This window comes from Scophthalmus maximus, chromosome 19 (genome assembly GCF_022379125.1).
Source record: "Scophthalmus maximus strain ysfricsl-2021 chromosome 19, ASM2237912v1, whole genome shotgun sequence".
NCBI classification, from domain to species: domain Eukaryota; kingdom Metazoa; phylum Chordata; class Actinopteri; order Pleuronectiformes; family Scophthalmidae; genus Scophthalmus; species Scophthalmus maximus.
In genome coordinates this window covers 8,166,037-8,189,177 of record NC_061533.1, presented here as the reverse complement: position 1 = coordinate 8,189,177, position 23,141 = coordinate 8,166,037, and the positions used below count along the sequence as shown (strand labels likewise).

Genomic DNA, 23,141 nt, shown 5'->3' with positions numbered 1-23,141 from the left:
AGTTGTCTTCTTTCATTGCCTCATCAGTCCAGTATGAATATCAGTTGTCTTCTTTCATTGCCTCATCAGTGCAGGGTGGCTGCAAATCAAGTGTCGCTAAAAATACCCCTCGTCCCTTCTTGACCTTCTGTGAGGTCACAGGTCACAGGTCCCGGATCGGCCTGTAGTCGCTTTGTAAATGGAGGGTGGGTGCAGGGGCTGCAGTCAGAGCGCGAGCAGGGACCGCCCCCTTGCCCCGCCCCCCTCCATCCCCGAGCCCGTCGAGTCAACCGTTGACGCGTCGCCATGGCAACGGGCGCACCGCCGGGGACCTGCTCGCCTCGCGTCTTGTTTATTAGCGCGCTGAAGAGTCACAGTGTTGCCGAGTAACCAGCGGCGACTGGTTGGTCGAAAAGTCAAGAGTCTTTGTTGCTTTCGCTGCGTTGGAGATACGGAATTCTTCCCGACGACGCAAGTTCACTTAAATCTGATTGGCTTCTCTTCTTCCTTCCGCCACCAAGGGAGTCAAAGCCCCGTCAGCCTCCTTTGATGGCGGGCTCGGTCTCACACAGTCGCGACGGGAGTCGAGACACTCTCTGTCCGCCCAGTTAGAACTCACAGACTGTCAAACTGAATGTGTGGTTTTATCGTCGGCACATGCGACGTGTTTGTTGTTTGCTTCCCTTAACGTCCGTGTGACGAGGCGCGAGGCGAGTCACGTGACAGCTGTCCGAGCGTGACACTGGCGAGGGTCGAGGGTCGGGAGTCGAAGAGAGAAGAGAGAAGATGTCGGACATATTGTGCAAGTGGCTGAACCAGGAGCTCCGACTGTCGAAAGCTGTTGGTGAGTGATTCACACAGCGTGGGGGGGGGGGGTACTTAGAAGAGCCTATTCAGAAGCTACATACTGTAAAAGTGAATAAACAAAGAAATGCATGGTGATTGGCGGGAGGTGTTGATGGCAAACTAAATGGAGTATGTTGACAAAAACTAGGCCTGTGTTAAGTAAGAAATCCGAAATTGACTCGTGACTTGTGGCTTACAACCAATCATGACCTCATCCGTGGATGTCCTGACCCACACGTCTATTTATTAATTCACATATTTGCACCCAACTCAAACATTTTCTGTCAATATCTCAGAAACTGATGGATGGTACTTGACGTAGAGGGTGCAAAAATACAACAACCAGTGTGTAGGATTTGTGAGGGGTGGGGTGGGTCCTGTTTCTGGCAGAAATGGAGTTAAATATTCATAATTGTTGTTTTTCAACAATTTAGCTTGTTTAGAATGAGCTCTTCCTGTCTATAATGGGAGCAAGTCTTCTTCTACACCGTGTTGCACTACCACGTTTCTACAGTAACCCAGAAACAAACAGATCAAACGTGGTCACGAGACAGGACCTCTCGAGTCTCTGAGGGTTGGTTCTCTCACAAGAGGGGAGGGGGTATTCGGTTGGTTGTAATCTTCGACGTCACTTGCGTCACTAGATTCCACAAAATCACGCACGCTGGTCCCTTAATGGCTGTCCAACATTTTTGAGTCATGAACAATGTTGAAAAATATCACATGTTGAAATTGTTGTCACTGTCTTTTCGTGAATCCCCTCCACAGAGCCAAAGACCCTTGCCAAGGACTTTTCCACTGGTTACCTAATTGGGGAAGTTCTGCATAAATATCAGCTGCAGAATGATTTCAGTATGTTTATGAGAAAAGAGTAAGTTATCCTCTCTCTCTTTCTCTCTCTTTGTCTAGATGTCTCTCCATTCTCCTATGTTCTTTTGTGTCAAGTAGCTGCTCCTTAATTCACCAGCTCATTTGATGTGTTCATAATTATTAAAGGGTAATCATTTCTTATCTCACAGCACCTCCACCTCCAGACTAAATAATTATACCCGCCTTGAGCCCACCCTCCAGTTACTCGGAATATCCTTCGACAAAAACACAGTCCAGGAACTGACGCAGGAGAAGCCGGGCATAGCCACACGCCTCCTCTACCAACTCTACGTCTCACTGGAAAAGAAGAACAGAGCAGAGATCACTGGGACAGTGATGGAAATCATGCAGCCAGCAACCAATGCAGGCATGCACAAAAGGGAGCAAGACATCTACGCTGATGTAAGGGAGATGTTGTTGTATGTGTAATACATGGTTTTGATTAGGGGCCAATTTCTTTGGACAGCATAAGTATATAAACACATTGACATACATAGTCTTTCTCTGCCAATACTGAAATACTATGTATGATAAAGTATGGCAACTTAGTAGTTTTTAATTCTTTATATATATATATATATATATTATATGTTTATATGTGCATCTAACTGTTTTATTAATTATCTAGCGACTGCATCAGTTGGTGAAACCTGACACAGAGCTGAAGCTGCCGAAGATTTCTCAGCACTATGAAGAGAAATATGAGCACTTGAACAACAGGTCTGTCGTGACCCATCCCATCCAGCAAAAGAGACCACTCAAAGGCCAGGATGAGAAGGTACTGGAGTTCATGAAAAGTACAGTATTATAAGTATAGTTTTGTTAAGCATCACCCCTGTATTCAGTCAGCATAAGGTCAAAATTTATGACCTGACTTTAAGGCTTGTCTACAGTTTACATCTCCATCAATTTGACACACGATGGGGTCGAAAAAGTCCCTGGAGACTTTTAGACCCCACTGTATTTTTTTCTCAGTCTTATTTGAAACACTTAAAGGTCTTTACAGTATTTTGGTATTGATACTATAGTACTTAATTACTGGTGAACATGGGCAACTGTGTGTGTTGCAGCTGCTGATGTGCCATGAGAAGTACAGTGGTGTCCTGCCTTATAACCAGGCCACTATTGTCCAGGTACCTAAGCCGCCGCCCTACGCTTTACAGCTCAACCTAAAGAGGAGACGGCAGCAGCAGCAACGGCGAGAACAACAAGCAAAGGTGTGATAAGTGATAATTTATGAACCCACAGAGGGAATTCTATTTTTGGCTTGATGACAGTGATAGCTACTGAATGGTGCCCGCAGAACTTTCATTATTTACAGAGGGAATGTCTTTTTTTCCTGCCAAGGTTTAACTTAATGTTTTCCAGACTAGGAATGTTAGCTGATGTCCCTTTGTATACAACACCACCTCTAACGCATTTGTCATGCCACAGCAATCGATGGGATTTCTCACAGCACATTTGTTACAACTGTCCAAATTGAAAACAAAGGAGTGACATGTATTTGTCTGCCTTTCTCTTTTTACTGCATTTTCTGTCCACGCAGATGGTCCAGGCTGAAATAGCCCAGTTTGAAACAAACAGGAAGAAAATGGTTACTTCTGGTTTTGCTTCCTTTTCAAGGTGAGAATCAGGAAACACTCACTAACTTAATGTTGTTATTTAAATGTATAATAGAAATCTGAAATAGTGACCGTCATACATCTCGAATACATATGTGATTTGAATCCTTTCAATTGTAGTGGTCAGCCCATCCCTGGAGCTTTTCCCATCAGTGGCAGCAGCGGAACTAAGCTGATATTACAATCCAATAGCAAATACATACAGGAGATCCGGCAGAGGCTGGAGGAGAATGCTGTAGCTCGCGAGCAGAAAGAGCAAAGACTAGATAGATTCCTGGTGGAACAGCTCAAGGCCCATGAAGCTCAAGAGGTGAAATTTCTCCACTCGCTAATAAATGTTAATATAGCTAATGTTAGTAGACATTAATACCCACTCAGGGTACAAGTGCATTTATTCAGTACAGTCTCTTTCTTTGTCTTGTCATACAAATTCATACAGTCTATTATTAGACATTTGACTCTTTAATCCAAAATCAGTCAACTGATCAGCCACCTCTGCCTCACTTTGCAGGAGGCGCGGCGAGAGGAGCAGCTGGTGAAGCGTCTCACACGTCAGACTAAGCAGGAGCAGCGCTTGGCATCACAGCTCCTCCAGATCCGTCTGCAGAAGGAGGTGATCCAGCAGAACCGACTGTTCAGAGAGCAGCAGTACCAGCAGCGGAGAGAGAGGGACTTCCACGAGGCACTGGAGAGGGAGGCGGTGAGATAGGATGAATAAGGAAGAAGCATAACGCTCTCTAGTGTGGTCTTGTATTTGGCTGCATCAGTGATAGTCTTTAGTAGTGTCACAGGGAGAAGAAAGGGTGGATTTTTAGTTGGTACTGAGAGAGAGAGATAGACAGAGTATTAAGAGGGTCAGTTAGTAAGACTGATGACATACACAATTATATATTAATCTGTTAAATCCTTCCAATGATCACACTTATACTTTAGGTGACTCATTTAGTTGAACGGACTGCAGAGATACTTGATTAAATGACAAAGGAGTACAGCTGCGGTCCAGCATGATTTCAGTGATAAATATATCGTATGCTATAGTATTGTGTGGTCCAGTGGAGTTGTTATTATTGGAATTCATCAGGCAATCCCAGAACAGATTCTCATGTGATTACCCCTTACTCTTTTTTTTTTTTAAAGAGATGATTTAGGGAGAAAATCATGCGATCAAATGTACATATGTATTAAAGCTTTTAATGGGCTATCATTGATGTTGTGTCTATGTGGCAAACTAGGAAACTGAATGAACTGTTACCTAGTGTCTAAAATCAGCTATACAGTAGGTAACAATCAAAATCAACCTTTAATATCTGATCTACTGATTAAATTATAAAAAAAATTCCAATGTAACATTTTTCATACTCATTTTTACTTTCAACAGTGATGAGCAGGAACGTTTATGATTTGTCATGCCTTCTCCACTCATGTCATCTTTCTGAACGGGGCCTGGTGTAGGCTTTGGATCAGCAGGCCAAGTTGGAGCGTGCCGATGAGATCAGAAAGGAGCTTGAATTCTTAAACACGATAGCTGCTGAGCGAGCTCAGAGCAGATACGACAAGCACTTTAAGATCTGCAAGGACATTTTGGAGCAGATTGTGGACTTGGCCACCAAGGTTGGAGAATATCGACTGATCACTGCGAAGTACGTAACATAATTGCTTTTAATGTTGCAGTAGAAACAAACCTCTGGAGAGAATCTAAACCTACAGTTTAAGTAGGTTTAGCGTTTATAAATTTGTGGGGAATTCCAAAAATGTGTTATAAAATTTGAATTTCTTGGTAGTTAACAAGTATTATTATTATTATTATTATTGTAATCACACAAAAAAAGATACATTTTCAAGGTTGTGTGTGGGAATGATTGAACGAGTGCCAGCAAATTTGTTGTGTTCAAATGAAGTTCACATTCAAGCACAAAACATTTTTTTATTCTAAAAATACAGGTGCAACAGAGGGAGGAATTGGCTTCTTTCTTTCTCTCTTTCTGAAAACATTTAAAAAAAAAAAAGTATTTCAGGAAAGCTATGACAATCTGAAATCTCCCTGAAGACTCACTCAAATCTTTTATGAAATGTCATAAGAAAAATCTGAAGAATTGTTGTACAGTGCTAATTCAGGTGTGAACCAAAAAAACCTGTGGGAAAAATACCAATATTGAAGAGGTTCTTGTACAACTGACCATTGGTCAAATAAAATCAGGAGATTCCTATATTCTGTCTGCTTCTTCTCATCACCCAATACATCATTTCCTACACAACCCCGCTCAATGGTGACTTTGCACATATAGAGATATATACAGTAGACATCACACAACATCAGATCTTCTGTTCTTTAATTAGCAATTTCTTGAAATACAGATAAGTTTAATTATTTCTAACTCTTTATTTGTTAACTGTTACTGTGTAGCCCAGTCAGATAAGCAGCCCAAACCATTTTCACATTTCATTTTAACCACAAACAAGTCTAGCTTTGCCATCAGTCTTTTTTTTTCTTCTGCTGTCATATCCAGTCTGATTCCAGAGAAGCGGATGAGAGAGTGGAAGGAATTGCTGATCAGTGGTCTGCCTCTCTATGAGCCGATCAAGGGCCAGCAGCCTGGGTTTGAGTTGTCTACCTCACTAAATCCTGTCGAGCTTAAGAAGCAGGAGAAACTCAACAACCTGGACTATGATGAATACACTGTGAGTTGGAAACACGAGTGCAGTACGTTTTCAAAATTATGTTTTTTGTGTCAGGAAAAACCCAACATTGTCACACAAAAGCTGATATCACTGCCAGTATCAGGTGTAATTAGACAGAGATAGATGAAAGCTAACCGAGCAACATCTATTGGCACTGAAAATGTTTGAGTTGTGCCTGAACGGAAGCCGTGACGTGTCTGAATGTTGAAGAACCTCCTTGTCTTGGCAATATGATGTGTCTCAGAACATGGTAGGTGAGTGGACGTGGCCAGAGGAAGCAGGGGAGACCAAATCACCCCCGACCAACAACAGCTTTCTCGGACATGTTGTCCTGCGAGTGAGGAACATTGTTCATCCGCCCGCCGTGGAACTCACCTCAACTTCATTTCCTCACTTCACCCTGAAAGCCTGTGTCCTGGGCAAGTTGTGCTCTGGCAAAACCACCTGCCTGGCCAAGATCGCTAAAGGCACGCAAGTCCGAACGGAGATGCAGTCACACACAAACACAGTGTCACGCCGCTTATAATAAGTCTCTACTGAATATATGGGTATATTAAAAACTGTTGCCGAATTAGATTGTATGGCTTATTTGTCGATATGTGTGTTGTTTTCTGCTTTAGCCCATGGCATCTGTGTCTTATCAGCTGACACACTGGTTGAGGAAGCGCTGAATGCTCACCATAATGGAGAGGAGGTTAGTCAGATACAGCGTAACTTCACAATGATCCCTTTTCATTGAATCTAGTCACGCGATCTTGCTTTAAAAAGATTCATTTAAACCCAAGTCTTTTCCCTGTAAAAATGTACAGGTCACAGAGCCGCCGGAGAAAAAAGATAGTGAGCAACAACTCACGTCCTCCACATCGCTGATATCTGGTGGGTTTCTAAAGCCAGCATGATTCTTTTCTATGCTATTTACTATAACTAATATAATACTATAAAAATATTTCAAACAGCTGTTTGTCTGGTGTGATACGTGTCACTCAACATTTCATTTTGGTGTTTTTAGACCTGGACACTCAAGAAGAAGGTAAAGAGAGTCAAGTAAAAGTAAGCGTTGTTTGTTTATACACATGGTGCATTTCTGCTTTTCTGACTTTTAAGATTTTGTATCAACTTAAAGTAACGTAAGCTGCATTCAATTTATGTGTCACGAACCAATCTCATCACAATTTGCTTCAATTGCTTTCCCTTATTCAGTTGTCCACTCGGGCTATGCAGGGAGCAACTGCAGAAAAAGAGCTGCGAAATGGGAACGCCATTCCTAATGAGCTGTTAGTAGACATTATTGTCAATGCCATAAGGTAGGTTAATAATCGGACTCCCAATCTTACTTTTTTATTTAGTGTGGACAAAGTTCTGTGAAATATTTGTTGTGATCTTACTAGGCAGGTTCCAGCTCGGTCAGGTTGGATCCTGGATGGCTTTCCAGTGGACATCACCCAGGCCCACCTGCTAGAGAAAGCCCTGGGTGGGTCTGTCGATGAGGGGAATGGAGTGGAGAGCAGCAGGGTGAACCTCGCTGTGGATCCGGATCCACCTAAACCGTTGCCCCCCACTTGTCCTGTGTTGGACCTGGCCCTGCTGCTGGATGTACCTGATGAGACTGTGGTCACACGTACATTCAGTCACACAGGTGGGAGTTTAACGCTGTGTATCTGTACATGTATCTGTGTGCACCATCTCTTAGATGGTGTGCATTTGTATAGATTTCAAACGTAACTAGTCATATTTAAATTGTATATGTGGTTTTCTTGCTCCCAAAATTGGTTCAGATGTGGATACTGCTGCTGATACGACCTCCCATCCCACAGACAAAAATATGTATGTGGCACAGATTCCACACAGGTAAAAAAAAAGAAGATAACATGTAAAGCTAAATGAAATGAGTACATCACTGCTACTGCCTGACTTTAACTATGTGTCTAACGTCGAACACCCCACTCCCCCACCCCCAGGATCACTGCTTTTCAGGACACCTGGCCAAAACTTGAGGAATGGTTTGGGGAAAAGCAGAACATTTTGGTTCGTGTTGATGCTAATGTGGTCGAGGAGGAGCTTTACAAGAATCTGGAATCCATCCTGCAGCAAGTTTTGATGCAAAAACAAGGTATCTGGTTGTCATTTTAGTATCAAGCAGATATTAATAGACTTAAAATCTTTAGAATAGACAGTTAATTTCTTCATTGTTGCATAAGATTAGGCAAAAAAAATTTAAAATAAATTTCTGATCATTAGATTCTCACTTTTTCTACAGTAAACTTCTTCAATATGTCTGAAAGAAACCCAATGTCTACTTATACATATTTATTTACAATATTCCAATATATTCCCTCATCAGATCACGTCACTCCTCCTGTTGAACATGTGTTGGACAGTGGGAAAGTTCCAGACTCTTCAACCGATGAAGCCTCCAGACCCAGAGAGTCCAAATCCAGCCTTCACAAGGGGAAAGCCCACCGTGTGAACTCATTTAAAAAAACCTGCACACTCCCCGCCAAAGGTTATTTGATTAGTGTTTTTTTTCACATTACTCATTTTATATGCTATTTTAAAGTCACTTCTGGCCACAAGGAATTCTGCTTCATAGAGAGCATCTAAATGATAATCCGCTGACGACAAATATCAGGGGTTTTCCAACAAAAAATGATATGTAGATGGACGCATGTGTTCTTACAGTCAGAGTGTAAACTTTCTATTTTTCAAAAATACCAAACTGATATATTTGGATACTCACTTCACCTTTTGAAGTCTTATGAATTCAAAACCATTGTTCAGTATTACAAATGTTGAGTGACTTTTATACGGAAAATTAATTATTATTGCCAGTATCTATTTTAGGGTGGATTAACGCTAAATTACTTTCCCACTGCTGTAATAAATCTTAAAAATAAGTCTTAAAAATATATTTTTTTAACATTTAATTCAGCCACTCAAGATGATGCTATGATTGTTTAATATCATTGATTAATGTTCAATACATGTACATGGCTTTACTTTATCAAAGTAATAATTAATGTACTTTTGGCTAATCCATAGGAAAGACGGCATCTTCCGTGACCAGTGAGCACAAGAATTCTCATGAATCTATCTATGTGGACGATCCCCTTCCTCCAGTAGGATACAACTTCTATCTATGTTTGTTACAGTTTTAATAATCAGAATTGGAATATCTTTTTCCCCCTGAGGATGCAATCACTGTGGAGTTTACCACAATGTGACTCTCTAACACGATAAAGCATGTGAACCCGTGGTCTCCTACCTGTGTTGTTTTTTTTTAGTTATGTGACTTCTCTGTTTCATTGCACTATATCCTCTCACTATCCCCCTAATGCCCCCTGTTTTTTCTTCTTCCACTCTCCTTCTCTGTGCCTAGGGAATCTCAGAGTATCTGTACACCCACTGGGAAACGATATGTGATTCTTATGTGAACAACACAAAGACAGTGATGCAGCAGCTGCGCTCACAAAGCGTTGTTATCAGCCATCACCTGTTCAACATCAGGTATTCCGCAAAGGCCCTTGAAGTACAGATAAGCACATGACTAAGCATTTGCAGGTTGAACACCTTCCTGTGACTGTCTTGAGCCTGTTTTTATATCTAATGTCTGCTGCTAAAGAATTATCAATGCCCATTTTACATGTCATGCATTCTTACATTTGTATAACTGAAAAGCAATTACATATGCTCTGTAAATCTATCTTGTCAACTACATTCAAATGATATATTTTATCCTTTCAACGCCAAGTTTTTGTAATGTGAACAGCTCACTACTTATAATTAGTATTTGAATACACTATCAATTATCAATCACGGTTTGCCATGATGCTTTTTTGATATAAATAGTCAACCAATAAGGAAGTGAAAGGATATAACCCAAATGTTCATACCATTATGTTCTTTGTCAGAAATATTCATAGTTATAACATTTAGCGATATATCGTACAGCAAGTATTACCCAGTTCCCTGTCGCTGTAGAGAGGAGTTCAAACTTTACCTGGGGCGTCCAGACATGAGGCAGGAGTTGGTGACTCAGTGGCAGAAGGACTTCAACAGCATATCTGATGATATGAGAGATGATGAGGACACTAAAGCAGAGCTCCACCTGAGACTTGATGTAAGGGGAATTTGGGATTTGTTACAATACAAATATTCTTAAACTGATTATTGTGCGAGTCTGCTTCAAGAATGAAAATGTATAACATGTGGAGATGTTTTGACTTGTGCACAGGAGCTGCGCGAACGTCTGTGGGACATCAGTGACAAGCGCAAGGAGCAGGACGAGCAAGAGAGGACTTCTGTCATGACTAACGGCTGGCTGGAGGAACATTCTGTCATCCTCGTCAACCACCACTCCATCCTCACGCAGGTAAATTCTCAGTTTTTGTGTGCTGTGTATTTAGAAAGTATCCAGACCCCTTTTACGTCTTTCACATGTTGCTGTTTCAGGCAGCCTTATGCTAAAATGTATTAAAATCAGTCGGATGAGGGGGTATCATGCTGGATGAATATGTCATCTATTTATTGCTTCGTTGTGACTTATGATCATCTTGGATTTTTTTGTGTTGTATAGGTGGAGTTGGACCGTTTCCAGGGGACCGTCAATATTCTCAGAGTGTACTATTTTAGCATGGAAAGACATGCGCTGCCTGAACCACCCACCGACTTTGTCTGTATCCGCCTACTGTGCATCCCAGAAAAGAATGACCAGGACAAGAGGCAAGTAACACACTTTTAAATGTAATTTTCAAGATGTTGATACATGGAAGTACAGTAAAATGTCAAAATTTGGAATAGTTTAACGATCATAAGAAGAGAAAGTGATTCCGTTATTTTGTTCCACCAGCACCGAGCCAAGTGTGTGTAGTCAGCTGGATGACGGGGAGGAAACGAAGATAGTTCAATTGTAAGGGACAGGCTGTATCACACAACCAGTGTTTTTGTCACCTTTCTTCTGTCTATTTGATCAATTTAATGGTTGTCATTTCGCCCAGAATCTAAATATTGGCATAAAGAAATTCATCTTCTTCTCCAGTGTTCCCCTTCTCCCCAAAAGTCCTGTCTCAACAAATGGGGTCTCCAAGACTCCAAGAAAAGAAGAAGGCCAGGCTCAAACAGAACATGTCAAGGTAATTATCTTCACCTTCAACCTCGATTTTTTTTCACTTTCTCTGGATCTCTTACTGATTTTGTTATTTTAAAATTTGTCATAATTTTTGAAATGTGCATCTCAAGTACATATCTTATACTGATACTACTCTTCATTGTTTACTGTAGACACCCCAGGAGAAACTCGTCTCTGACTATGAGGAGGCACTCAGAGCCATCAGCAAATTGGTAATGTTCTGTGTGAGTTTGCACGAGCATTTTATTGAAACATTAAATTCTTTGCTGATGTGTTTTGGTCATACGTGTGTAGGTGACAGGGAAAGCCCACCAGGGGGAGACAAAAGAGCAGGAGAGTGTACAAGAAAAGGAGGAGAAGGAGATTGCCTCTGCAAGTTCAAACAAAAAAGGAAAAGGGAAAGCAAAGCAATCTCCAAAAAAAAAGCAAGGTATGTCTTAGTATTAAAAAAATGGTGAAGCTTTGCCCTCTAACATGTCCTGTATGTTGCTGTAAACTGCTAGATCTTTATCATATTCCTCCAGGTCCACCGTCCACACCTGTACCCAGCCCTGCACCGGCTGATGAAAAAAAGCTAGAGGAGACTCACAATGAAGTCAGAAGCGCGATTCAAATAGAACTTACAGCTGCACTTGATCATGAGGGTATGCACACACACACACACACACACACACACGCACACGCACACACACACACACACACACACACACACACACACACACACACACACACACTTGGGGATTCTGTTGTAGTTTCTTTATAACGAAATATATATTTTTGTCATTTTAATATATTGTCATCTTTATCATTATGTTGCAGAGTGGTTTTCAATAAAAATATTTGATTTGATCACTAACATGCAGGTGTGAATTGTGCATATACATGTGTACGGTGTTTAATGCTTATATATTTTTGTTGCGCGTGTGTGTGTGTTGGTTTGTGTTTTGTCAGAGAATGCAACAAAGGTGCGCATTGAACTGGTGAAAGGTCACGGTCTGATGATGATGCAGAGGCTGCAAAGCAAAGCAGAACAGGCCTTCGGTGACATGGAGAAGTGGTTAGAAGCACACTTTCTTTCAGAAATGAAGAGGTATGTTGTTGATAAATATACTGTAGATGGACATGAATGACTGCCGTTTATTTGAGATATGGTATAGTGTATGTGTTCATAGAGGGACATGAAAGTGATTTAAGTAGCAATATCATAGAACTGCAATGCAGGCCCTGTTTAATTATTCTTGCTAATTTTGATAAGTGTTTTGTGAATGTTGTCTGTATTTTGTTTGTTCTTTTACCTTGCTCATATAAGTCATAATGCTATAGTCGGTTTGTGTGGATATATGTAAGCCCCCAGAATTTAATGGTTGGACTAGTTTTTTGCTGTTTATATGTCTTTATTTAACATTTTTTGGGAGGAAATCACAGAACATTTATAAAAGTTCTCCCAAAGTTATATAATATGTACTGCTTGTGAAAATGTGTATGCTTTAGTCTCCACTGAGAATAAGCTGTGGCACATTTTAGCCTGGTTATTGATTTTGCTTTGAAGACGTGTGACATTTTATCTGCCTCTTTTTCTCTAGTATTGACCAATTATCAGAAGTGGTTCGCCATCACATAGAGGCTGGTGCTAAGCTGCAGAAGGAGCTGCGGCTGGTATGTAGTGACTTTACAATTGTGTTGATTTAAAAAAATAAGAAAATTCAATATCTACCCCAGTAAAGTATAGTGTTGTGCTCACTAATGAAAGGAAAGTTACTATAGGGTGAAATCTGTTTCCATTGTAACCATTATTCTAGTGTATTACCTCACATTATAAGGTTTGCCGTGTTCTCTTCTCCAGGAATGCGCTGACTTCTATCTGAATGGAGACTGCCACATGGTGGCCAGCCAGGTTCCCCCTCCCCGTCCACCTCCTCTGGAGAAATCCACACTCTGCACCCCGACCATCAAGCAGCTTGAGTCACTTCACCAACAGCTACGCATCATCGCTCCGTCAGGTGCATACAGGGGACACAAGTTGTGGTGTGATTGAGTCTATTCATCCTGCTATCCAGCTATTCGTCCATCCATCCATCCATCCATCCATCCCTTTTCATTCTTTTCTGACTTTCAGGCCTCATGTCCAGTTTTGAGTTTTCCAATTTGCTCAGGGATGTCACCTCCGTTAACATGGGCAGAAACATCTTGCCTGAGCCCTGGATGAACATGAATGAAAGACAGGTACTCTACAAAGTAGATTGGAGAGAAAGCAAAGCCAGACAAAACAGGCCTCAACCATATTTTCCATTGCTCACATTGTTACTTTTCTCTCCTGTCCCCAGCTGATGGAGATTGCGTCTATGCTTATGGACAACTGTGAGCTCATAGACTGGCGTCGGTTTCTGCTCAGTGCTGCCCTCCCGTGGCCTTTTCCCTCCTTAACACAGCTGCTGGCTGTGCTGCAGCGTTTTAAAACTGCAGACACTGGCAACAGAGGCTTTTTAAACAGGGAACAGTACTTAAAGGTTAGTCTCTACACAAACACACACACGTACATAGTCAATAATCAAACATTGTAACTGTTTAAATCACATTGTACTTCTACTCTGGATGAACCTGTATCTACAAGTTGTCCATCCAACCAGTTACTCCTCTTCCCTCCTTCCTCACCAGACAGAGTTGTGGTTTTCCAGTGAGACTGTCCAGCCTGTCCCTGAGGATCCAACTGAGCCTCTACCCTATGACCGTCTGGCCAACCTACGCAAGGTAACTTTACCTCTGTACCTAAAACCTAATTCAAAGTCAAGCTAAACTTTTATTTTTCCAGAAATGGGAATTATATTGGTCACAAAATTTAAAGGAATGAGCAAAGACAACGTTTGAAACTATTAATATATAAGGGCTTTTTCAGCATCCAGTTTGCTCTAAACCTCAAAGGATTCAAACCACAAAGCTACACTGCTAGTAATAAATATAATGAGTGAAGGACCAACTTTAGTCTCTGTTCTTCCTTCTCAGTACTTTTTCCGGTTGTTTGCGGACCACTCTTTCTCTCCCCCTCGACTGGACTATGTGTCCATGCTTCAGTACTTTGCTGCCGACCCGAACCCCAGACAGGGCTTCATCAGAGCACTCAGTGTGGTGCTGGGGAAACATCTGAAGCACTCCTCACCGGGCCATCTTGTCAAGGTGAGTAAAGGAATGTACAAAGAGACATGAATGAAAAAGGCACTTTATCTTTTTCTATAATCAACAACGTTAGAATTTTTCTGTCACCAACGTCTTCCAGTGGTCGAGAATCATAATAGAATATCCAGTGGTTTTAATTTGAGAAATGCCTTTTGTACAATAACATCAACAGGACAATATCACTCTGTGTTGTTTTTACAGTCTATGCCCAGTATGGAAGAGGCTTCAGAGCTCAGCCTCTCAGAACTCAATGGAGAGTGCAAGGAGACTCCCTGTCCATCCAGCAGTTCGTTGGTCGAGCAGGAAGTGTCCATCCCTGCTCTCCTTGCTGTCATTCGCCACAAAGTCACCAAGATGAAAGACGGCAAGCAGCTTCCTCCAGGCTGCCCGAGTAAGAAGGAGCACACTCAGGTATTGACCTATGGCAGTTCAAACTAGGCTTTTAAAGAATTACATCAAAAAATGGTTGAATTGTTTAAGTAAAGAAAAGGTAGAAGAAGAAATGTAGCAAATATTTTGAAGAATAAGTTTTAATTTCCAGTTCAGCAGAATGTATTTTCCTTTAGAGAAAAATTATGATTTTCTATCATTTTATCATTAATATTCATATAAAGACATGGCTGATAAAATGCATTCTAGGGTTTATAATGCAACTAATAAGGGTGACTAGCAAATCTTTTGAGTTATTCACAGTTAGATTGTTACGTACCTGAGTTTTCTTACAGCAGTGGGCATTTTGAGTGTCAGGGAATAACCCATGATGTTTTCTTAATGCCACCTTCATTTGGATATGTGGGGGAGAATGTCCACAAAAGCCAAGACAAGCTGGTTATTGTTTGTTTGATTTGGACAGTGGATGAGTAAAAATGCCAAATGTCAATATGCCAGAGTAAGCAACAATCCTAATTACATCTGTCGTCCATAGGCAGGTTAAAAAACTAAAAAACAACACTGGGTTTGTGTAATACATTTGTACTCTCCCGTCATGTTCATAAATGATTACATCTGCTGCCTTCCAGCACCTGGTCCATATTTTCAGAGAGCTCGGCTGCAAGCCTGAGAACCGTGTCCCCTTCTCCATTCTGTGTCGGCATCCGTTCATCCAGGGCCTGATGGAGACCTCCACACACTACCAGCTCGTGGTAAGTCTCTCCGTTCATCACATGTTGTTGTTTCTTCCCCCGCTCGAGACCTTCCTTCCTGTGCATTTATATTCTCGCTGCTTATTTTTTAAGCCGACAAGCCTACATGGGGATTCACCGTTATCTCCTATCTCTCTCTCCCTCCCCACCTGGTCCTTTCTTTCTGCTTTTGAACATTTAAAATTTTTTTTATCTCTCAAATTTCCCCTTCTCTCTCTTTGTGTCTCAGAACATTCATGACGTGCTGCTGGCCCGTCAGGGTGAAGGAGAGTCTAACAGCCGGACACTTTCCTAAAAGGATGAGACATTACAGTACACGCTGCTGTCGGCATCACAAAGAGCTCTGGCAAGCAATGTTGCTCCGGCCAAGAATTCTCATCGCATTTACATTTGAAATCGTTACTGTCCACCGTATGGCTCACTTCAGTATTGAATAAATGCATTTTCAACAATAACCTTGTTTCAGCAAATAGAAATGTCAGCCACAGATGGAGGTTGGAATGACCGCATAATTGAAAATGACAACAATAACATCAATGATGGCGAGATTGACCCCTCCGACTCACTTTTTTTTTCTTGATACACTCCAGCAGTTTTTCTGACTGACTTGTTTTTCTAATGACCTCTCTGACACAGAAAAGCATTGGTCGCAGCTACAATGAGTGCATTGTCCAGGATAACCTACATGTCAAGCCTGACTTACCAGCAACTGCCTGCCCGGGCACCCACAACCCTATGTCAGTCCATTCAGCCCTCATGTGTCGGGGTAGCTTCTCTATTTAACAGTCACTGTCTTCCAATACAGTTAATGTGCATGCTGGTTAGAAAAAAACAAAAAACGGCTAAGGTCAAACCAGTTATAATCAATAATCAATAACTTTTTGATGGAGGGGTTATATTCTGTCAGCGGTTTTTAAGAGAATGTAACATTTATTAACATTTCCATTTGTTTGATTTGATGCAACCACGGCAGGGGGAACCTCCCACCCCCTGTCCCTCCGCATTGTCTCTCTTTCCCTCCCTTTCACTGTCACTGCAGGTCCAGAGCTCTTGGACTTCTCAGTGTCTTAGAGAAAACTGAGCCAATTGCATCTTTCATAAAGACAGAGTCGTACTTTGCAGACTCGCATCCTAAGCTTCTTGAATAATAAGGATATTTTCGATCTGCTGCACGAAAAGAAAAACGCTGGATACGTTCTTAGTGCACTAGATGTGAATATGGGGTTTTTCTCCGTATCAAATTAAAATTGCGGATTATTAAAAAAACGATCATGAGATGATAGAGAAGACTTTCAGGACTTGACTCGGTGCACCGAAGAGATGATTTTACCAAGACTGTGATTTTCTCGGTCGCATTTCTTGTGGAAAATTTTCCATTTGTCTGGATCACAGCTCTGTTTGGAGACCCATCCTCCCTGATTGCTCACAGGATCTGACTCTGTTGCCGTATTCACAGAATCAAAAGCGCAGACCTTCTCACACGGGACACAGGAAGGCTTTCATTACGGCTTATTTTGGAACTGGAAGACTATTTTTGGCTACACGTCACAGTGTGCTGCTCTAATAACAACATGGGGATTGTACTTTGGACCTTTTCTCTTCTGGCTCTTCCAGTGTTGCAGTCTGCCAAGATCCTGACTATCTGTCTAATTGGTGAGTAGTAGAGCAGTGATTATCACAGTGCCTTTTACTTGGTGTAATAGAGATGATTCTGTTTTAATAATTGCTCAGAAGTATGAAAAGAATCTCATTGTCTCTCATTGAAGCATCTCGTTGTCTGGCGAGTTGACAAATTACAGTCATAGGTTCAGATTTGGAGGGACACGTCAACGTTTGTGAGAGAAATTTGCTTATTGGGCGATAGGCATGTGCAAAGTCTGATATTTGTACCACAGAAAGCTATTTGTGTAGATTGCAGAGTGATCTATCTTCTCATCTCTTCCCCTCTCTTCAACAGGAGGAAGCCATTACTTGTTATTTGATGAAATCTCTCATAACTTACACCAGCATGGCCACGAGGTCCGCATGCTCTTGCAACTGGGAAACCCTGTTATTACAGGTTTACTGCACAGTACAGTACACAACACAAACACATGCACAACTTTAATCCACATTTTATCTTCGATTTAGTCACTCTTCATTTTTTTTTGTAATTAACCTCCCATCAGGTTTCTCCTACGAAGGCCGTGAAGACAGTTACCAAATGAGCACCTGGTCCTTAGGAGAGAAGTACATCAGAGAATACAACGGCTGGTTCCTGGAGCAACAAACACAGTTTCTACTGGGAAGGTATCAAACAGATTTTAAGGAGACCTAATCATTTTTTTTCTTGGATTTATCATAGACGGATGCCCCGTTTCTCGCTGTAGAAACAGTAGACGGATGAATCTTCTCGGGTCAATGTGAATAGTTGAATATGTTTTTTTTTCTCTAAAAGCATTGAATTCGGTTCTTTCTCAATCCCCCTAACTCACGTCATCATTTTCCCTCCCCCTTTTTTCTCTCTCAGGGATAACTTTTATAACTTTCTAAACTTCATGGGGCACCTGTCCTATCAGTGTGACAAGCTGTTAGGGGACAACGAGATCATAACGTTCCTCCAGAGGCAACGCTTTGACATCATCATCCTTGATGCTTTCAACCCCTGTTCCTTCATCCTGGCACACAGACTCGGTAGGTCTGCTGTTCATATCACTTTGTCTCGTGTCATTCTTACATTATTTGCAGAGGGCAGAAATTGTGCTCATTTTAAACCTAAATTAAAAATAATTGTAACAACTGCACTTCAATTGTTCCACTCACTTTGCTGTGGTTTTATTCCAGGTGTCCTGTACATAGCTTTCTACCCTGGCACTCTGAACGGCCCTCTGTCCATTGCTCTCCCCAGCCCCGTCTCCTACATCCCAGTCTTCAGCTCCCGGCTCTCCGACCACATGAACACCTGGGGCCGTGCAAAGAACCTCTTTCATTCTGTCTTGGCTCCTGTAGGTAAGCATGGTATTACCAAGGAGATTATCTGACTTTGCAATAGCCAACTACCTTTGGGTGTAAGATTTTTTTCTTATCTTAACGGCAGTGGTTTAGACGTTTAGCCAATATCCATTAACATGAAATTAATAATGAATTTCATTTGTTTTTGCATGTTTTGTGTCGTATATCAAAGGCCAAGAACTTATATGGTCGAAATTTCGGGAAGTAGCTGAGCGCCACCTAGAGTCCGGCTCACCCCCTGGTGGTCTGGAGGAGCTCCACCAAGGAGCTGAACTCTGGGCCTTCAACACTGACTTCTCACTGGAGTTCCCTCAGCCTTTAATGCCCTATACTGTGCTGGTGGGAGGTCTACTGAATAAACCCCCAAAGCCTCCGGAGCAGGTTTTTTCTCTTGAAACAAATATCCAACAAAACGTCTATCTCTCTCACTCTCTCATCCTTCCTTGCTCAACACTGACACGCATATTTCCCTCTGCTTGTTTCCTCCATTGCCCCGAACCCAAAACCCTTTTGATCCCCCAGGAGCTTGAGTCCTGGATCTCCAGTTTTGGAGAAGCAGGTTTCATTGTCGTGACTCTGGGATCGATGGTCTCTGCGGTCTCTGTGGACCCTCTGCTTGTGGAGCTGGTGGCTGGCTTCTCCACGATCCCTCAGGGGGTACTCTGGAGGTGAAAGCATGACACAAGTCATACAGGCATGATAAATAAAATAAAAAAATCTTATACCCAATTTTGATAAACACATAAATGGAGGGGAAAAGACACAATATATTTTTTTTTACAGTCATTAAAAGATTAAATCAAAACAGATAGACTTTGCATTTTCAGTTACTTTCAGCATGTGAATGGGAATTCATTAAAACCTGCGATGGTTCGCTTGCAGATATGACCCAAAGCGATGGCCATCTGACCTGGACAGACCTCCCAATGTCAGGCTGGTGGACTGGCTGCCTCTAAATGACCTGCTGGGTAGGAACAACGTGTTCCTCTCACCCTAACCTTTTGTTACAAACAAGACTTGTTCATTGTGTACAGTCTGAGAGAAGACCAAAACAATGAATTTCAGGATGGATTTGTGTCAAACACTACTTTGTGTTTACCCCAGGCCACAAAAAAGCACGCCTCTTTATCACGCACGGTGGACAAAACAGCCTTCTCCAGGCGGTGTACCATGCTGTTCCTGTGCTGGGAATCCCTCTGTTTGGAGACCAGTTTGATAATGTGGTAAGAGCCGAGACAAAGGGACTTGGCCTCAGCATCCGCCCCACACACATCACCAGGCAGCTGCTCCGCTCCGCTATTCAAACACTCATACAGGACACCAGGTATGTGGATGGATGGCTGAGCCTTATTTGTGATGGCACAGAGATGCAAGTAACTACACCCCTTATCGCTTTCTTTTCTTTAAACCCAAATCATTTCTCCTTTTCTAGGTTCAAGACTTCAGCTTTGTCCTGTAGCAGGATCCACAAATCCCACCCTGTCCCTCCAGGCCTTCGACTCATCCAGTGGGTGGATCACATCCTGCACACTGGAGGTGGTGCTCACTTGAGGCCGACTTCATTGTCGCAACCGTGGTACCAGAGATACCTGTTGGATGTGGTGCTTCTCCTCTCCCTGGGGCTTCTGGGACCTGTACTTCTCTGCTCGACCTTCTGTAGGAATAAGAATCACAGAATTCAGCACAAAAAAATTCAATAGCAGCACCAAGCATTTTGTCACGGAGACTTTGGATTGATACCCCAGTTGTGTCACTTGTTTATCTTAGAGTTACTGTATATCAGAACCTTTTTTATGAATCCTTACAATCCTAAGATACTGTTAATGTTCAAAAATAAGCAGCTTACTACAATTCACCTTTGTCATACTGGGTACAACTTGCTTTGAACAGGTCCAGAAAAAAAATAAAGCCCTGAGAACTAAAATATAACTTTAAAATTTGTTTTTTTGTTTTTTGTTTGTTATTTTAAAGAAAAACAATAGTTTAAAAATTGCATATTGTAATATTAGTTTTTAAAAAATGCTTTTGCTATAAATTTCTGTCATTGATGCTATTAATGCTGGTGCTCAACTTTTGGTGAATCTCCAGTTCCACTTCAGTGGAATACCCCTAATGCCAAGATTCCTGCCCTCTCCCCTCCCAGCGCCATCGGGTCTTTACCAGACATCTCATTTGTACTGCAGCGCCACATTGTCCACCACCTCTGTGCTGTTTTTATCTGGCTACAGGGGTTGTTGACACACACACACACACACACACGCACGCTAGCTAACCAATGCTTTTGTGTTGTTGGACGTTTCCAAATGCCAGCAAACCGTGTTAGAGACAAATGGATGCTGAGATTGTTTTGTGTGCTCTTTTCTTGTCTGGTTTGGTCGTAAACGTTACGGCGGAATTTCTCAAACGTCTGCTCTACCTGCTCAGTTTGTGTCTGCATGTGTGCACGTGTACGTTTGAGGCAGCGTTATGGTCTACTGACTCCTTGGTTATTAACCACAATCGCCACCTGCAAGCTTCAACTCTGACCCCCACACCCTCCTCTGCTGGTTTCCGCTGAGTCCCCTTCCCCATTACTAAACAAGACATAAAAGCGCCATGCAATGTTCACGGTCAGCGCTCAAGCCACTGTTGAGAGCAGACCAGGCCATTGAGGACCCCCCTCTCTGTTCTGTCCTCTCTCCCACTCTTCACATCTGTGTTGGAGGTTAGCAGGGAGGAAAAGATAGATTATCAGGGAAATAATGACCAATTAGGCCTTCTTGTTCTCTGTCCATTCAGCTGTCCTTTCCATCATTCCTTCCCCTGCATTTCATTTGTCTATTTGTCTGGCAGTTGCCAGTGAGTCTTCCTCTGTCTCGCACGCAATCCAAAACAGGCAGGGCAAAGCAGCCAAAGCATGACAGGGGGAAAAAAAAAAGAAAAAGAAAACTTAAATGAAGCAGAAGACAAATACACTAAAACAAATTAGAACAAAGGAAAAATACACGGAAGAGAGGAGAAGCGAAAAAAAAGAAGAAAAAAAAGATAGAAGAAATAGTGATCGGAATACCACAAGATAAAAACAGACGTGTCGCAGTTACAAATCTCTTCTTCATTTTTCAAGTTTGAGTTGCATTCCTCTATACATTATATTTGCAATCATAGCACTTAGTTCAAAACAATCAAGAGTGTTTGACCATACTTGTAGGTAACGTTAAAAGTGGATGTAGTCTCACGCCTCGATGTCTCTGATCGCCTGTTCCTGTCTTGATCAGCCGCGTCTTACTTATAACGAATGGTACAATGGAAGTGGGAACTTGTTTGTTTTGGAGCTGAGGCCAAAGCCTTGTTGCTGAATACGTGCGGACAATTTTGAAGGTCATAAGATTTGCCTGAGGTCAAACAGGAAATGACAAATAAATCTGATAGACTCTAATGTAAAGTTTGCTATTGTCTCAGATTAGTAACAGGCGAAACCAGAAAAAGGTCAGAGACTGTAGAGACAGTGAACGACTGCAATAAGGTTGTGTATGTAATAGAGTTGCTGGGATTTTAACCAACTTGTTTTCTGATGCTCAAATTACTGTGGGTTATAGCACCATCTAGTGATTTGAGAAAAAATATATATTTCTAGATATTAAGTAGAAATTTCATAGTCCGAAAAAATATTCAAATACTTCTGTTAAAGATAGAGCATTAAGGGTATGGTAGATCAATACTTTGATTTTACTCTTGACATTTTGTGCAACCTTACTTTTCTTCTCCATCATATTGACTTACTTTGCGAATGAGTAGTGTTTTTATTCTACTTCATCGTTTTTTGTTTCAGAGTGAGATATTGTACATTTAATGACATCTGTCATAGTTCAGTAGTTATATTACAGAAGAGAATTAACTTAACCAAACAGGATCAAAAGGAATTGGAATCAACTCTATCTGAGCCAAAAATCAGTTAAGATATTATACCCTCAACAGTTATATTGCAGTGCTATAACATAATAATAACGTAACACTCAAAGAAGGCCATTGTGTGTAATGGCCAGTAGTGGAAAGTGCATTTACAAAAGCACTGTACTAAGGTACAGTTCTAAAGTACATTACTGTAGTATTTATTTTAGTTCAACTACATGTTACCAAAAAAAAATGTTTAACTCCACAAAATGTATTCCACAGATAATGATACTAGTTATTTTGCATATTTTCAAAGAAAAAAAGTTAAGAAACACTTCGGTTTCCAAGATGAGACTCTTATTTTAGTCCTTATATTTGGATGTTTTTAAGATTCCCTTTCTGTCAACCTGCTTTCATTTCAAATCTACTTGTTCTAGGACTCCCCCAAAGTCGAAATGTTCTAATGCTATCAAATATACAGACACACCCTTCTATAACATTTCAAATATTGAAAAGATTTAAATTAGTATTTGTGTAACAATTTTCTTTGCTATATATTTCTGAAGATTTTTTTTTATCAAACTTAGATGATCTAGAATCTTAATGGTTTAATCACTCTTAACGTTATAAAATAGTTAAATATGACAAATGTTGCTGTTCACAAATTAAAGCCTTCATGTTTGTCCCAGATTAATCCATGTGCGTTAACACAGAATGAGTACTTGTATGACTTAACGAATATTTTTATATTGTTGAAATATTAGTATTTCTACGTTTACCTAACAATCTGAATACTGACTGCTTTTACATCACTTTCAGATTAGACTTTTGTTCTGTTTTTGTATT

General features: G+C 41.3%; 2 protein-coding genes across 3 annotated transcripts; both read left to right on the top strand.

The window, feature by feature from the left end:
* Positions 1 to 67: 67 nt before the first annotated feature.
* Positions 68 to 15,889, top strand: spef2 (sperm flagellar 2). 2 transcript variants are annotated; one of them, XM_047329330.1, is made up of 39 exons: positions 68 to 823; positions 1,594 to 1,696; positions 1,845 to 2,097; positions 2,324 to 2,473; positions 2,829 to 2,912; positions 3,242 to 3,318; positions 3,438 to 3,627; positions 3,829 to 4,017; positions 4,770 to 4,957; positions 5,825 to 5,996; positions 6,241 to 6,463; positions 6,617 to 6,690; positions 6,806 to 6,872; positions 7,006 to 7,046; positions 7,197 to 7,300; positions 7,385 to 7,632; positions 7,772 to 7,844; positions 7,955 to 8,106; positions 8,338 to 8,499; positions 9,036 to 9,112; positions 9,373 to 9,500; positions 9,975 to 10,113; positions 10,228 to 10,365; positions 10,570 to 10,715; positions 10,843 to 10,902; positions 11,032 to 11,125; positions 11,274 to 11,333; positions 11,416 to 11,551; positions 11,646 to 11,765; positions 12,073 to 12,211; positions 12,705 to 12,777; positions 12,965 to 13,121; positions 13,238 to 13,344; positions 13,446 to 13,628; positions 13,777 to 13,869; positions 14,122 to 14,292; positions 14,494 to 14,703; positions 15,312 to 15,434; positions 15,664 to 15,889. In XM_047329330.1, exons 1-39 carry the CDS (start codon positions 766 to 768, stop codon positions 15,727 to 15,729), a joined length of 5,028 nt encoding a protein of 1,675 aa, XP_047185286.1. In that variant the 5' UTR covers positions 68 to 765; the 3' UTR covers positions 15,730 to 15,889. The 2 variants fall into 2 exon arrangements, with proteins under 2 accessions (XP_047185286.1, XP_047185285.1); XM_047329329.1 differs by having other exon boundaries at positions 2,766 to 2,912.
* Positions 15,890 to 16,041: 152 nt separating this feature from the next.
* Positions 16,042 to 20,362, top strand: LOC118314206 (UDP-glucuronosyltransferase 3A1-like). Its single transcript, XM_035640478.2, has 11 exons — positions 16,042 to 16,171; positions 16,891 to 17,087; positions 17,392 to 17,493; positions 17,603 to 17,723; positions 17,944 to 18,107; positions 18,258 to 18,422; positions 18,598 to 18,806; positions 18,948 to 19,093; positions 19,308 to 19,393; positions 19,530 to 19,749; positions 19,858 to 20,362. The coding sequence occupies exons 1-11, from the start codon at positions 16,053 to 16,055 to the stop codon at positions 20,123 to 20,125; spliced, it is 1,797 nt and encodes a 598-aa protein (XP_035496371.2). The 5' UTR covers positions 16,042 to 16,052; the 3' UTR covers positions 20,126 to 20,362.
* The last annotated feature ends 2,779 nt before the right edge of the window (positions 20,363 to 23,141 follow it).